At 42.1% G+C, this 14,895-nt stretch overlaps 2 protein-coding genes across 2 annotated transcripts; both read right to left on the bottom strand.

Annotated features, from left to right (window-relative positions):
• On the bottom strand, positions 1–5,373 carry LOC129808868 (uncharacterized). The gene has a single exon (XM_055858774.1). It carries the CDS (start codon positions 5,371–5,373, stop codon positions 1–3), a length of 5,373 nt encoding a protein of 1,790 aa, XP_055714749.1.
• Positions 5,374–12,411: 7,038 nt separating this feature from the next.
• Positions 12,412–14,204, bottom strand: LOC129808867 (uncharacterized). The gene is made up of 5 exons (XM_055858773.1): positions 14,082–14,204; positions 13,991–14,011; positions 12,831–13,673; positions 12,458–12,767; positions 12,412–12,416 (listed from the first exon to the last, which is right to left on the bottom strand). The coding sequence occupies exons 1-5, from the start codon at positions 14,202–14,204 to the stop codon at positions 12,412–12,414; spliced, it is 1,302 nt and encodes a 433-aa protein (XP_055714748.1).
• Positions 14,205–14,895: the final 691 nt, after the last annotated feature.

Genomic DNA, 14,895 nt, shown 5'->3' with positions numbered 1-14,895 from the left:
TCAATAAGAATCTTCTTCCATGGGTATCTTGGCCACGGTGCTTGCAGCTCTCTTCTGGATTCCATCACTGGTTCGCACGGTGACTACCCTCACTACATTGTCACGTCCTGGATGAACTTCCTGAATACGGCCCATCTTCCATCGGGACGCCTTCAGCTGGTTCTCTCTCAACAAGACCAAGTCCCCAACAGCAAGATTTCGAGATTGGGTGCACCATTTGGGGCGCTGCTGAAGAGTAGTAACATATTCCTGCTGCCAACGATTCCAGAAGGTCTGGAGAAGTCTCTGGAGAAATTGCCATCGAGAGAGACGGTTTGGATTGAGTTGCATCACATCAGGGCCTGGATCGAGTGTCAGAGGATGACCCACAAGGAAATGTCCTGGGGTCAACGGCTGGAGATCCTCCACTTCAGTTGACATGGCACAAATGGGGCGAGAATTGAGGCAAGCCTCAATTTGTGCGAGGACAGTCGAAAGCTCTTCGAATGTCAGAATTGTATCCCCGAACACTCGCCGGAGATGGGTCTTCACGTTGCCTACGCCTCTTTCCCACAATCCACCGAAAGTGGGCGAATACGAAGGGATGAAGTGGAACTCAGTACCACAATCAGACATGCACTTGGTAATCTTGTGCTGGTGGTCCCTGATTCCCTGGAGTCGCTCTTCTCTTGTTGTTCCAGATGCCCCAACAAAATTGGTGGCATTGTCACAATAGATGATTTGACAGTGTCCTCGACGAGCTGTGAAGCGACGTAGAGCTGCCAGGAAAGCATCTGTACTCAGATCTGACACTGCCTCGAGGTGCATGGCACGGGTGGTCATGCAGATGAACACACAAACATATGATTTCACTACGGCAGCCTTACGAAGTTTGGAGACTCTTGTCTTGAAGGGGCCGGCAAAATCGCAGCCGGTGTGGTAGAAGGGGCGCATTGGCTGCACACGATAAGCAGGTAAATTGCCCATCAATGGTGTCTCAGTTTTCGGTTTTGCTTTCGTGCAATTAACACACATTTTCACGACACTTTTCACGAGGGATTTCATCCCAACAATCCAATATTTCGCACGGAGGATACTCTGAAGGAGATATACCCCCGAATGCAGGTGCATTTCGTGAATAAATACCACTAAATCTTTCACAAATTTGTCCTTTGCTGGAAGTATTATTGGGTGACGTGTCTCGTAGCTCAAATCAGCATTCTCGAGCCTCCCTTTCACTCTCATCACCCCATTGTCATCAATGAACGGGACAAGTTTGCTTAACTTGCTGGATTTTGACACTGGATTGTTTTTCTCACAACACTTGTACTCCTCCGGAAAATGTTTCCTTTGGAGATTTTTGATGATACAGTCCCTTGCACGGGTTTGTTCGTGAACACTGAGAAACTTGAGGTTTCTCTCATGGATTTTCTTCCGGCAATTATCGCTGAATCTCAGCACAAAAGCCACTACACGTATTAGAGTCATGAAATTAGAATATTTTTCAATCAACTGAGATACAATGTCAACACTACTTTCACTTTGTGAGGTTAGGACGATCACATTTGACACTTCACTGTTTACACTTTTTTCTTCGGGAATTTGCACCTTCTCGCTCTTCTTCTCAATCACCTTGCGTGGTGGCCAGTTTTCTTCACCCATCGGAAGCCACCTTGGTCCATCCCACCAGAGCTTGTGCTGCAGAAGATCCTCCGGAAGCATTCCCCTGGAGATGCAATCGGCAGGATTGTCTTCAGTCGGTACGTGGCGCCATTTGGAGGGAGGAATAATTTCCTGGATCATACTAGTGCGCACTGCCACGTATTTTTCCCATTTCCTGGGATGTTCCTGCAACCATTGTAGAACGATGGTGGAATCTACCCATGCCTGGACTTCGACATATTTTGGAGCTACAGCTTCCTTCACCTTTTTCACCAAAGTTGCTAAGAGAAGCGCAGCATTCAATTCCATTCTGGGTATCGTCACGGGTTTGAGAGTAGCTACCCGAGACTTGGCGATGACGATGCAAATTTTGGGAGTCTCATCTGGTGCACGACCCATGGCATAGACCACGGCACCATAGGCTTTCTCAGAAGCATCTGAGAAGGCGTGGAGAGTCAAAGTATCTTCTTGGGATGGAATGAGACGAGGAATCTTGACATCCTTCAGGTAATGGTATTGAGACAAAATCTTCTGGTACTCTGCTACAATCTCTTCAGGTGCAGCTTCATCCCAATCAACCTTGGCAAGCCAAAGTTGCTGAAGCATCATCTTGAAGACAATGAGGACAGGGGAGAGAAACCCAAGGGGGTCAAAGATTTTGGCTGCCACCGCTGTAAGTTCTCTCTTTGTTGTTGCCATTTTTGGTGTGTCAATCGCCAAGGAAAAACTGTCCTCTCCGGGCTTCCACTGCAATCCCAGAGCAGATATTGATTTTGAATGAGCTCTTACCTCGTCCGGAGAAATAGCCCGCATCTCAAGGGGAATTTCTTCCATCACTTCATGAGAGTTGGATGACCATTTCCGTAGGGGAAAATGGCCGTGATTGAGCACTTCTTGAATGTTCTTGCTCAGCTGCTTGGCATCTTCTACAGAAGATGCTCCTCCTAGGAGATCGTCCATGTAAAAGCTGGACCGGATGGCTTTCGATGCTTCCGGGAATTCTTCTTCGTGGTTCTTGGCCATTTGTTGGAGAACCTTGGTGGCCAAGTAGGGTGCACATGACGTCCCATAAGTCACAGTGCAAAGACGATACTCCTTCACAGGAGAATGTGGATCCTTCCGCCATAGGATTCTCTGGAAGTCGCGATCCTCTTCCGCCACCAGGATTTGGCGATACATTTTCTCCACGTCTGCCGTGAAAGCCACTTCATAGGTGCGAAAACGTAGAAGAATGGAGAGCAAATCATCCTGGACCGCTGGTCCTATGGCAAGATTGTCATTGAGAGATGGAAGTTTGGGTTTGGTCCCTGCCGAGGCATCAAAGACCACTCGTAACTTGGTGGTTTCGCTACTAGGGCGTAGCACCGCGTGATGAGGTAGGTAGTATTTCTCCTCATTGAGCTTGCTATCCTTCTCTATCTCTTCCATGTGGTTCAGGGACAAATACTCATCCATGAAGGCCACGTACTGTTCACGGAGGTTTGGATCTTTGGCAAATCGACGTTCCATGGATTGAAGACGACCCTGAGCGGCTGGAATAGAATCTCCAAGCTTCCCATGGTGCTCCTTGAATGGTAATTTGACCACAAACCTTCCGGTATCATCAGTGGTGTGAGTATTTTCGAAGTGTTGTTCACATGCCTTCTCTTCCGTTGTCAGGAAGACCTTCTTGTCTGGGAGGATACTTTCTGAATCCCAGAATCGCTTCAGAATCTCCTCAAGGTTGCAGTGCGTGTGGAATGAGGTGATTCTCTGACATGGTTCATTGATTCTGCCCGCGATGATCCAACCGAAGATGGTCAATTGGGCAATAGGTTCCCCCTCATTGCCTTTGACAATCTGAGGGAGATTGATTCCAAGAGCGTGTTCAGCACCCAGAATCACATCAATTTTTCCTGACTCTTTGAAGCTTGGATCCGCCAGTTGAGGGAGTGTGTCAATGTGACGCCACTGCTTGTCCGTGAGATCTACCGAAGGCAGATCAGTTGTCAGTTTCTGCATCACGAATGCCTCTGCCACTACCTTGTCATCCATTTTGTATCTGGAAATTAATTCCAATCGTACCATACCCTTTGTATAGCCCACTGTAATTCCTCCTGCGCCCGTGACTGCAATCCGGGCCTTTTGTCGTGGCAAACCTAACCTCTGAGCACAATCCTCACTTATCATGGTGCACTCACCACCACCATCAATTAGCACCCGGCACAGCTGAAGATCACCATAAATATCTTTAATGAGAACCGAGGCTGTGGGGAGCAAAGCTTTGTGATGCATTGTAGAGTGATGGGTGGTTAGACCAGAACTTGTAGATGGCGGAACTGCTGGAGGTTCTTGCTGATTAGGGGTAGAGGGTTTTGGTGTTTGATTCTGGGTAGCGGGTGAAGCCCGATCTGCTGTAGGTGGTGCCCTTGGAGCTGAAGGCTCCTCAACTGGATCCACGTGAAGAAGGGTGTGGTGATTTTTGCCACACCGGAAACATCTTGACTTTGATTTGCAATTTCTTGAGTTGTGGGAGGGCCTCATGCAGTTAAAGCACAGTTGTTTCTGATTGACAAAGGTCCTCCTGTCTTCGATAGACATTTCTTGGAATCCCTCACACTGACAGAGCAGGTGAGAGGCTGAGCATTTGGGACAATTGTCGGCCTGAATATAGTGAGATCGAATGCCACTCTTCGCTGTCTTCGTGGGTTGTTTCGTCTCCTTGGTGTTAGAAGAACTTCCATCCTTGGCGGCTCTTTCCATGACGTCAGTGACTTCCGTCATGAAGTCAAAGAACTCCTCAATCGTAGCCAATGTCTCGGAATTCCTGGTTTCTTCCCATTTCAGCCGAAACTTGTCGCTCATGTTGAGCTTCATCTGATATATCAGCCACGTATCAAGGGTTAAACAATTTGGACCAAGGGCTTGGAGGCCATCGAACAATTGTCTGTAACTTCGACTTGCGGTTTGTAGATCATCCACAGTCTCGACCTTCTGCTGTGTCTGCTTCATGAACTTCTCGATGAATGCATTGACCAAGTGAACTTTCTTCTCGTATCGTTTCACCAGACGCTCCCAAGTGATTAAATAGTTAGCATCTGTGATCTGGATATTCGCAACCTCCTCTGTAGCTTTGCCTTTCAGCGCCATCTTCAGATACTGCATCTTCTGGGAATTTGTCAAATCCTCATTGTTGTGGACCGCGCTCATGAAATCGTCTTTGAAGCGAATCCACTCGGTGTATTCTCCGTGGAATGTCTGAAGACTGAGCTGAGGTAGTTTTGTGTGTCCGGAAGTTCTTGACACAGACATTGTTGAAGCCCTCTGGATGTCCACGAGCTGACGCATGATGTCTGTTTGGTTTGCCATCATAGCACACAGACCATTTTCTTGGTTTTGATCTTCCCCCTGAGGTAGATCCTCAGGAGCTTGTGATGCTCGAAGCTTGTGAATTTCCTCCCCAAGCTTAAAGCGAATTTCCATACATCTGTCGTGTACGGCATCTCCATCAGATATCTCTCTTGCTCGAGAGATTTCATCATCTTCCGTGAGATCCTCAATCTCACGCTGGATGGGTTCAAATTTGGCTTGAACACGCGAAACTTCATCCAAGAGCATCCTGGCGATTGGCTCAGTGAAACAAGTGGTTGTTCCCAACTTCCTCTCGATGGCCGTGAGTTGGCGCTTGCAATCACCACGAGCTCTGTGGAGTTGTGAAAGTGTAGCTTTGGTATCCATCTCGGGAGTGGACATGTTTGAATAACTTCCGGTCACCAGTGGGCGGCAGGCAGGAGGATGACTCGCCACGTGTCAGACGGTATTTGAGGTTAGGTTCCTCTTCCGGGACGGTGTGAACACAAATCTATCGACTCCTCTGTCTTTCTGGGCTGACCGCTTGAGTGCTGTTTCCGCCGAAGGACCAATATGTTTCCCTCGGAGGTCCAATATGCGCTGTTTCTCTCGAAGGACCAATATGTGGGATTTATTACCTATGAGATAAAGTAAGGTGGTTAAGGTTAGCAGTCTACCGGAAACGAGAGGGCTTCTATGCCCGGCGCAATACCTGTGTATGATAGATAGAGTGGATTAGATACTGCGTGGATAATATCCCGGAGACTCTGGGTTTCCTACCTGAATAAAGAATAGAAGGGAGGTTAGAATGGGGCTCGAATGACAAATTTTCTTCCTTTCCCCAAGATAACTTTATTCTCCTATTCTTTCACTAACTTTATTTACGGTAATAATCCACAGAATTTTATTTATAAGATAATTGATTTTAAACGAATAAATTGACTTCGATGTTAGAGATTTATAGAGATTTTCTTGACTTCTTGATCGCGTGGTCTCTTGATGGCTTGACTTGAACGTACTTGGAATGAAAGTGTGTGTGTGTGTTGGTTCGGGAATCAATCGTGACGTTATCTTCTACTTCTCTCTTTCGTCGTGGCGCTGATGTCGCCCTCACTCGCTACAAACTTCACAATTTATATTCCAAAAATCAGAGTCATATGTGTAAAAAATCAGACATTTTTTCTCTCCGTGCACTCGTCTGCAGACGCTGAAGAAGCTAAAAAATACACGCGCTGCAGAGAGTGTGCATATTCAGCAGATTGGTGAAACAAATCCTTTGGAATAATGTAGATTGTAGAATGAAGAAATAAAATTAGTTGTTTCTAGAAGTTAATCCTAAGCAGTTCAGCTTCTCTCATCGTTTTCTTACCGAAGTGCCACCCAACATCAAACCCAACGCTTCTCAACATTTTGGCGCAGCCGGCAGTGCACTTTCGAGTTTTTTTTATAAAGATTGTGAGAGGAAACGAAAAGAACTGTGACAATAAATAACTTCAAAACTCCAAAGGGACAGATAATACTAACCGGCTTATGTAGGTGAGATTCTTAACATGAGCTAACTCGGAGTGCATGCAAATTTGATTTAGAGCTGAAATTGGGGGACGCCATTCAGTTATCTTGGATCAAATTCGTGAAATTATACAAATTTTGTATTTAAACCAAAATATCAAGGATTTGGACGAACTGGCACAAAAGTGATATATGGGTGAAATGTAGACCAGAATATACTCTATAATTTTCCTATAGAACATGATCTCATCGATTAATCAGAAGCCAAGATAAGCGAGGTTTTTTGTTTCTTAACTTGTTTTTTCATCCAGAGGGCCCCAAGTAGTCATTTGGTGAACTTCAACTATATCAAAGAATTGCTGTCTTTTGTGGGGCTTTCCATTTGAAACCATATTTTAAGTGTCTTTGTGGAGTAGAGGCAGTCAAATTGGCATCTGAGTGGTTTCAAAACATTATTATGGGAAAAATCAATTTTTTCACACTTAAACGGCAAGATCGGACAGATCGCATTATCTGATCGAAAAATGATGTATGAACGAAATATAGAGACAAATGTCTTCTACAATTATGTCGAAGTAATCATCAAAATCGGTTTAGCGACAGTCGAGATAATTGAGGTTATGTGATATTGAAATTGGTTTTTCGACTGTGGCGCCCCTGGTGTTGGTCACACGAAGTTCAAATATTCTAGAAAGTTGTAGCATTTTGTGAGATCTTTCGTTTAAGCCCTCATTCATCAAAATCGGTCACATAGAACCGGAGATATGATTTTTTAAATTTTGTGAACTTTGACCCCTCATATCTCCGGTTCTGTTTTAACCACAGCGCACATTTGCACCATTTTGGAAACGTCCTAGACTGGACTACAACATACTAAAATTTCATTAACTCGCACAATGCCGTTTTTGAGAAAAGTGACTTTGAATTTCGATGAATTTTGACGCTATCACAGCGCCACTTGTGGTGACTTTTTGAACTTCCATCTGAAAGTTCTCATCGAGACGAAACCAAAAAGGTAAAATTTAGGTCGCTATGTTAGTTAGAACCGGAGATAGAGGCCGGTCAATGTTCGAACTTTGACCCCTTATAGCTCGGGTCAGGGGTTTTAGATCGACTTAAGTATTTTTTTGTTTGATAGGTATAATCAAGGGCTACAACTAACTAAATTTTCAGCCCGATACACAATGGAATTTTTGAGTTATTTAACTTATAAGATTTAAAAATTTTCTTTTTAATAATAGCGCCCCTAGCGGTGGTTTTATGAACTTGCGATGTTAGAAGGGGAAGTGGCATTTCACGAGAGCTTTCCAAAAAGCCCTCACTTTTTAAATTCTGACAATTAGAACCGGAGTTATGGCCATCTTAAGAAAATTTTTTTGGACCCTTATAGCTCGGGTCAGGGGGGTCGGGGGACCTTGAGTTTGGTATTGATGGAAAGCCCTAAGGCCCAGCTATAACATACTAAAATTTGAGCCCGATCGATGCCATAGGGGCTGAGCTATTGAGAAAACAAAAAAAATGTCGGAAGGAGGGGTGGGGGGTGGGGGGTCAATGCACCAAGTTGCAATTTTCACCCGATATATAACCTTTGCCGAAAACCGCAAGTCGATATCGTTTTTAGTTTAGGAGCTATTAAGCTCCAAAGAGCGGCCAGCCGGCCGGCCGGGAACGTAAAATAGCCACATATATATTCGTGATCAAGAAGTGCTGAAACACATTTTGGCCAAATTTGAGGTCGATCGGAGGACATGAAATTTTGTTAGGATTATAGTAGGTGAGATTGTTAAGAATCTCACCTAATGCATGAGAATTATGATTGATTATAATAAATTTAGTTTAAAAATCATTTAATTTGTTTAATGAAATTCTTTTAATTTATTCCAATATTTTATTCAATTATTCTAAATCTAAATTAATGATTTCACAGTCCATTTGAGCGCAATAGGTAGTCCTTCTAGATTTCTCTATTTTGCTCTCCAGCTACTGTGGGTCTTTCTATCGAACATCTTTGCCTAGTATTCCTATCATTATCTCTTGGAGGAGGATGGTAAATTGGAGTTTCTTCATCTTGAGTTTTTTTAATGAAATTGTGTAGAGTGATACACGCTTTCACAATCTTCTCCACATTTTTGGGAAGTGCGTTAATTTCGCATTTAAAAATCCAAAATCTGGTAACTACTCTGAAAAAAATGTCTTGTTAAACGAATGTTGGGGAGATTTCCTTTACCTGCACAGTAAAAAATAATTACTACGATTATCGCGTGTAATGGGAGAGCATTGATAATTGTAGTAAATATGCAACGATTATCGTAGTAAGCAAAGTTGAAAAGCAAACAAGTTGAATTTTCGTAGTTGAAAAGCAAACTAAGTTGAATTTACCTTCAACAATTGTACTAAAATTACACAAAATATAAAAAGAAGAAGAATGAGTTCAAACGAAATTAGTTGAAAGTTGAACTTTTTGCTGCGATAATCGATTGAAAAATTACTACGAAAATCGAATTGATTCTATTACACGCGATAATCGTGGCAATTTTCAATCAGTCAGTTGAATGAAGTTTATGCCATTTTGTTGCTTCATTTTATTACTATTATAGTAATTATTACTACTATTTATTGTACGTAGGCCATTACCGAGAGTTTAATTTTACTAGTTTTGCCATCTAAATGATTCCTTTTCAATTGAAAGTTGATTTTTTTTAGTGGTTTGTAATTCGAAATTTCAACTAGTTCAATTCAACTAATGGAATTCAACCCGCCAATTTCATCTTGTTTTTACTGTGTGCAATTAACAAGAATCCCAATTCGGGGAGAAGGGCGAAAAAAACTCCTTTTCTGCAGGAATATCCACTCCGCCAACACCACACTTTCAACTAATGAAAACAGCACTTTATGCTTGATATCAACTTTTGTTTAATTTTAATTTAATTTACTTTTTCCCACTTTTTTCTTTTATAAAACCTTTAGCCATGAGGCAAGCAAAAGGTTCGCGCAACTTGAGCTTTGGAGACGCACAGACTAGTACAAAAGGGAGAGAAAGGGTACGCAGTATTCTTTTAGAACTGACTGCGTATCTTTCCCCTCTAACCTGACCGAACTTGCATTCATTAATTTCAAATTAATTGTATTTAACGCATCCGCGTTAACAACCTCCGCGGTGCGAACATTTTGCCTTACAATAGAGTATACTCCATTAACTTCAAAAAAATTCCCTATCCTTAAAAACTAAATCAAAACTATCAGGGTAACATTTAATTAGAAAGAAAATGGAATTGAAATTTAAAGATAAAATTTACTTTAATTTTAATGAAATGAAATTGAACTTTGATGTTTAATTTTTGAAAGAAAAAAGAAAAATATATAGAAAAATTCCTAAACAAGACTTCAAGCCACATTTTTATTTACTTATTTAATTCATCTTTATTTCAAATGCGAGATAAATTTCCAATTCAAAGTGACCTGAACCTGTTTAATCAGAACAAAATACCGAATTTGAGCCCAATCAATCGTGTCCATCCCCAGTCGTCCCGTCATCTGGCAACAGACCCACCACCTTAGTAATCGGTCTTACGAATACTCCACGCGTTGTTTTGACTTCAACCACTCTTACTCTTCCGTCCTTTCCCGGAAATGTTCTCTGAATCACTCCGAGTGGCCAATGAGTGGAAGGCATATTCTCCTCAATAAACAAAACTACCTCACCTAACTTAATGTTGGATCGCACCTCTGAATATTTTTGCATCATTTGAAGGGTGTGCAAATATTCAGATTTCCATCTTTGTGAAAAATCTTGCACAAGGCGTTGGCAAACTGCCAGCGATCGAGAAGATTCAAATGAATCGAAGTTAAATCTGCGGAAGGGAGTTGAGTAGGGGCTGAGCCAATTAAAAAATGGCCAGGCGTAAGGAAGGTTGGGTCTCCGTCATGTTCTGAAAGTGGCACTAACGGCCTGCTGTTTAACACAGCCTCAATTTGGCAAAGGATCGTGAACATTTCTTCAAGATTTATTGAGACGTTCTTTAGAACTCGTTTGAAATGTGTCTTACACGACCGTACTGCAGCTTCACACAACCCATTGTGATACGGGCTGCGAGGGGGGTGGAAATTCCATTTGATTTCCTTTGCGGACAGAAATGAATGCAAATCCTTTTTCAATTCAGAACTTATGAAAAGATCTCGCAATTCTCTGTCCGCTCCCACGAAAGTCGTACCATTATCGGTATAGATTTCAGCGGGAATGCTGCGACGGGAGACAAGCCTTTGGAGACATGCAATAAATGCACTGGTCGAAAGAGAGCATACCACATCTAAATGCACTGCGCGAGTAGATAGGCAAACAAAAACCGGTATGTAAAATTTATGTGTAATCCCCTTTCTTCCCTCAATCTTGAAAGAAAAAGGACCAGCAAAATTAATGCCAGTGGCATAAAATGGTCTCAACGTAGTAACTCTTGCCAAGACAAATTACCCATGACTTGTTCCGTTGAAGTAGGATTTGCTCGAATGCAATTTACGCAATTCCTACACATCTTTCGCGTGAGACAACGACCTGCCAGAGGCCAATATTTCTGCCTAAGCCCGGCAAGAAGTAGCTGAGGGCCAGCGTGGAGCAACAATCTATGTTCGCGTATTGCGATTTTTTCAGAAATGTGGCCCCTTCGGCAAAATCATGGGATGGCGTGCCTTGTATGGCATGGGAGAATTTACAAGGCGACCTCCCACCCGCAGTATTTCCTCATCAACAAGAAAAGGATGAAGTTTCCTCATCTGCTTAAATTGGTGGCTGGAATATATGGCACCATTTTGAACGGCCTTTCTTAAGTCGCTTAGAAATAATTCTTGCTCCCACCTAACCATGATAGACTCCGCGAAGCGCAATTCTCGCACGGTTGGTCTTCCAGTGGACAGTTTTGGGCAATTCCGCGTGACACGAACTGAATTGATTGCATTCCTGAATCGAGGTACGCAGCGAAAAATCACTACTGCTAAAACGGCTTTAGCTTTGTCCAACTCACTAAATTTAGCCATTAGATATTCGTGAATTGAGACATACCCCTTTTCACCCAAATTTGATCCTGCATCAGATCTCAAGCACGATGTCAATGTTGAAGTTATCTTCCCGTCCCCGCGATGCCCAAAGAGAATTTATTCGGCCACTGATCTTGGTTGTGAATCAGCCAATCAGACCCATGCCACCATAACGCCGAATCTAACAAATGAGAGGGAGTTGCTCCGCGACTTATGATGTCAGCAGGGTTTTCTTGTGTGGGGACATATTGCCATTGATCACTTGAAGAAACCTCTAAAACCTTTGTAATCCGATTTTTAACAAAAATCTCGCGTTTGGCATTAGATCGGTGGATTTGGCAAAGAACAACCACAGCATCTGTCCAAAAATGAAATGAGTCAAATTGCATGGTTTCTCGGATATTTTGTGCCAATGAAGCACCAAGCACAGCCCCGCACAATTCTGCCTTTGGGATTGTCAACGGTCTGGAAGGGTCGGATCTAGATTTTATTGGTGTTACACGGGATTTTGCAATTAGCAACTGTGAAGTTCGATTGCCGCTGCTGTCTTCGCAAGCGACATAACAGACCGCCCCATAATTCAAACGGCTGGCATCGCAAAATGTATGAAGTTCCCAGCGGCTAACCTCATGGAGAGAGCTAATGCATCTCGGAATAGTCAAAATTTCGACATCTGATAGGGAATCAATGAATCTCTTCCAGGAATTTTGAATACCTTTAGGCACATCTTCATCCCACCCAAGTCTTTACATCCATATTTCCTGTAAGATTAACTTGGCGGTAGTTATTACCGCACCGATGATCCCTAATGGATCGAAAATTCTTGCAATAACTGACAGTACTGTTCTTTTAGTAATGACTTCAAGTAATGAATCTTTAACTTTGAAGCAAAACGAATCGGATTCAATCTGCCAATTAATTCCGAGAGTTTTTACAGAATTTGAAGTACCATCGTTTAGCGGAACTTCAGAAACGTCGCCGGCATGCTTGAAATTGCCAATATTCGACTTGGTCTTTGAGAGTGTCATTCCAGCACTGTTCATCAATTCGATTAATTGACGCATGACTTCTTTGGCTTCTTGGGGAGTTTTCACGGATAATAAACAATCATCAACATAAAAATTAGAAGTGATGACCTTAGCCGCGAGTGGAAAACTATTGCCCTCGTCATGATCGAGTTGCTTCAAAACCCTCGATGCCAAGTGGGGCGATGATGCCACACCGCAGCATACCGTACGAAAACGGTAATGATGAACACTCTCATTGAGATTGTCTCACCACAGGAATCTTTGATAGTCCTTGTGGGGAGGGTGAAGAAGTACTTGAAGGTACATCTTCACAATGTCGGTTGATATTGCCCATGGATACATGCGAAATCTCATAAGTACAGAAATCAATGGGGGCTGCACAACCGGACCAATCATTAAACAGTCATTTAGACTGACACCCGTTTCCGATCTGGAGCTGGCATTGAAAACCACTCTCACCTTTGTAGTCTCTGCCTCTGCTCTAACAACGCAATGATGTGGCAGATAAAAGGATGAATTGTAAAGCTCATCGCAGGGAACGGGCTCAATGATATTGAGTTTTAAGTATTCCTCAAATATCTGTGCGTATTTCACTTTCAATTCAGGGTCCTTATTCAATTTTGATTCTAAGGAATGAAATTGACGAAAAGCTGAACGCGAATTATTTCCCAAGTCACTTAACCTTTCATTAAAATGTAAGTGCACAACACATCGTCCATCCTCTGCTCGCGACGTGGTAGCTGAGAATAGATTCTCGACTTCTCTATGCTCTTTCTCAACCATTGTCTCCATGGGAATTGACTCAATGTCCCAAAATTTCCGAAAGGTTTCATCTATTCGAGTTGCGTTGGAGACATTACATGAAACTGTAAAGGAATTAGCCTGATCTTGATTATGACCAAATGACCCAATTATTATCCAACCCAATTTAGTATCCCGGAGACAAGGAAGACCTGATCCTAGACTGTAAGTTTCCCCACCCACTATATCCCAGAAGAGTTGAGCCCCAATGAGAATGTCAATTGGCCTAGTGACATGCCATTGAGGATCTGCCAACTTAAATCTCTGAGGAATAACTATGTCTGAAGGACGAACCTGCCAATTGGGCTGATTGCTCCCCAAGTGGCACAAAATAACCTGACCAGAAATTATCGTTTTGTCAACGTTAAAACATGGTTATTTTTCATTCTCGAATAACTACGCTTATAGCCCGGAGATATTACACTTAGCAACTATTTTCTTCAAGAATGTATTGATTTGATCGATAAAATCAATTCAGATTAATCAGGATTTGCTACAACGGTCCCGTTTTTAATGATTTAGACAAAAAGATGTAAATTTAATTAATAATATTTTTTTATTTAATTTCTCCATAATTAGAATTTTCATTGAGGATTTCATTGATTTCTGTTTTATTTTTAATAATCACGTATTTTTATTTCTTTATTTCTTACATTGTTATCTTCTGAAAAGATCTGAAAAGAATATTAGGAACAATTTTATTGCAAAAGTAACAATTTGATTACAAATCAAAATCTTTCTAACAGTTCTGATGTCTTCAGGGATCACGGGGGTAGCAATCAGATTCTCATCGGTTTCAGAATCTGCTAATTGTGAAATATTCTCCTCATAATTATATGGAGACGCATTGTTTGATCCTCCAGTCATCTGGTCCTCCAGCGTCGATTTCCGGAGTAACTTAAACCATTCTGTTGAAATCCAGCTCCTGTATCAATTCCACTCGTGGCCTTCTTGTACGTGAACTAGAAGCTCTTGAATTTGCTCCAGAATTCTTCTTGATTATCGTAGCTTTAGCTCTTTCCTCTGATTCTGTATCTGAAAAACAAGCTAGACTTCTCCAAGCTCTTTGCTTATGCGAAAGAATTTATTCCATCGTTCCGCACTTGACACGGAGTTCGACTCCAATTTTCTTCTGGCAAGGCACACTTTCTATTCAGGTGGCCAAAACAAAATTCCATCCTTCTCCCAATTAGAGGGAATAGGAGCAGAAGAAGACATTGCCATCTTCAATTGTTTTTACAATTTTATACTCTGGATTCATTGTGATTTGAGGAAACAATTCAGTTGGAAGGATTTGTCCTGGAACCTCTAGAAGCACTATTTTCTTTTTCTGGAAAATGTAAATCACCTACAATAGAAGTTTTTTAAGCAAAAATTGACTCTTTTCCTTGAAATTGAGAACTGCAACACTAAATCGTTTGATTGATGACACATTTTAGAGGTTATGTTTTTCTTTGTCGTTTGCATGAACACTACCACCCCGTCACAAATATAGTGAGGGGCGAACAATTAATAAAAATTGAACACATCGCAAAATAAATAAATAATATTCTTTTAA

Source organism: Phlebotomus papatasi, unplaced genomic scaffold (assembly GCF_024763615.1).
Source record: "Phlebotomus papatasi isolate M1 unplaced genomic scaffold, Ppap_2.1 HiC_scaffold_145, whole genome shotgun sequence".
Taxonomy (NCBI): domain Eukaryota; kingdom Metazoa; phylum Arthropoda; class Insecta; order Diptera; family Psychodidae; genus Phlebotomus; species Phlebotomus papatasi.
Note: the sequence above shows the minus strand (reverse complement) of the source record. Positions and strands in the feature narration are given on the sequence as shown.

Bases quoted from the DNA above. Each gene is read 5' to 3' on its own strand.
- LOC129808867 (XM_055858773.1), bottom strand. From the start codon at position 14,204: ATGACTGGAGGATCAAACAATGCGTCTCCATATAATTATGAGGAGAAT. The intron at 14,012-14,081 runs GTTAGAAAGATT...TATTCTTTTCAG, and splicing joins TCCCTGAAGACATCAGAACT to ATCTTTTCAGAAGATAACAA. The intron at 12,768-12,830 runs GTACTTCTTCAC...AATCTCAATGAG, and splicing joins TTGTGAAGATGTACCTTCAA to AGTGTTCATCATTACCGTTT.
- LOC129808868 (XM_055858774.1), bottom strand. From the start codon at position 5,373: ATGTCCACTCCCGAGATGGATACCAAAGCTACACTTTCACAACTCCAC.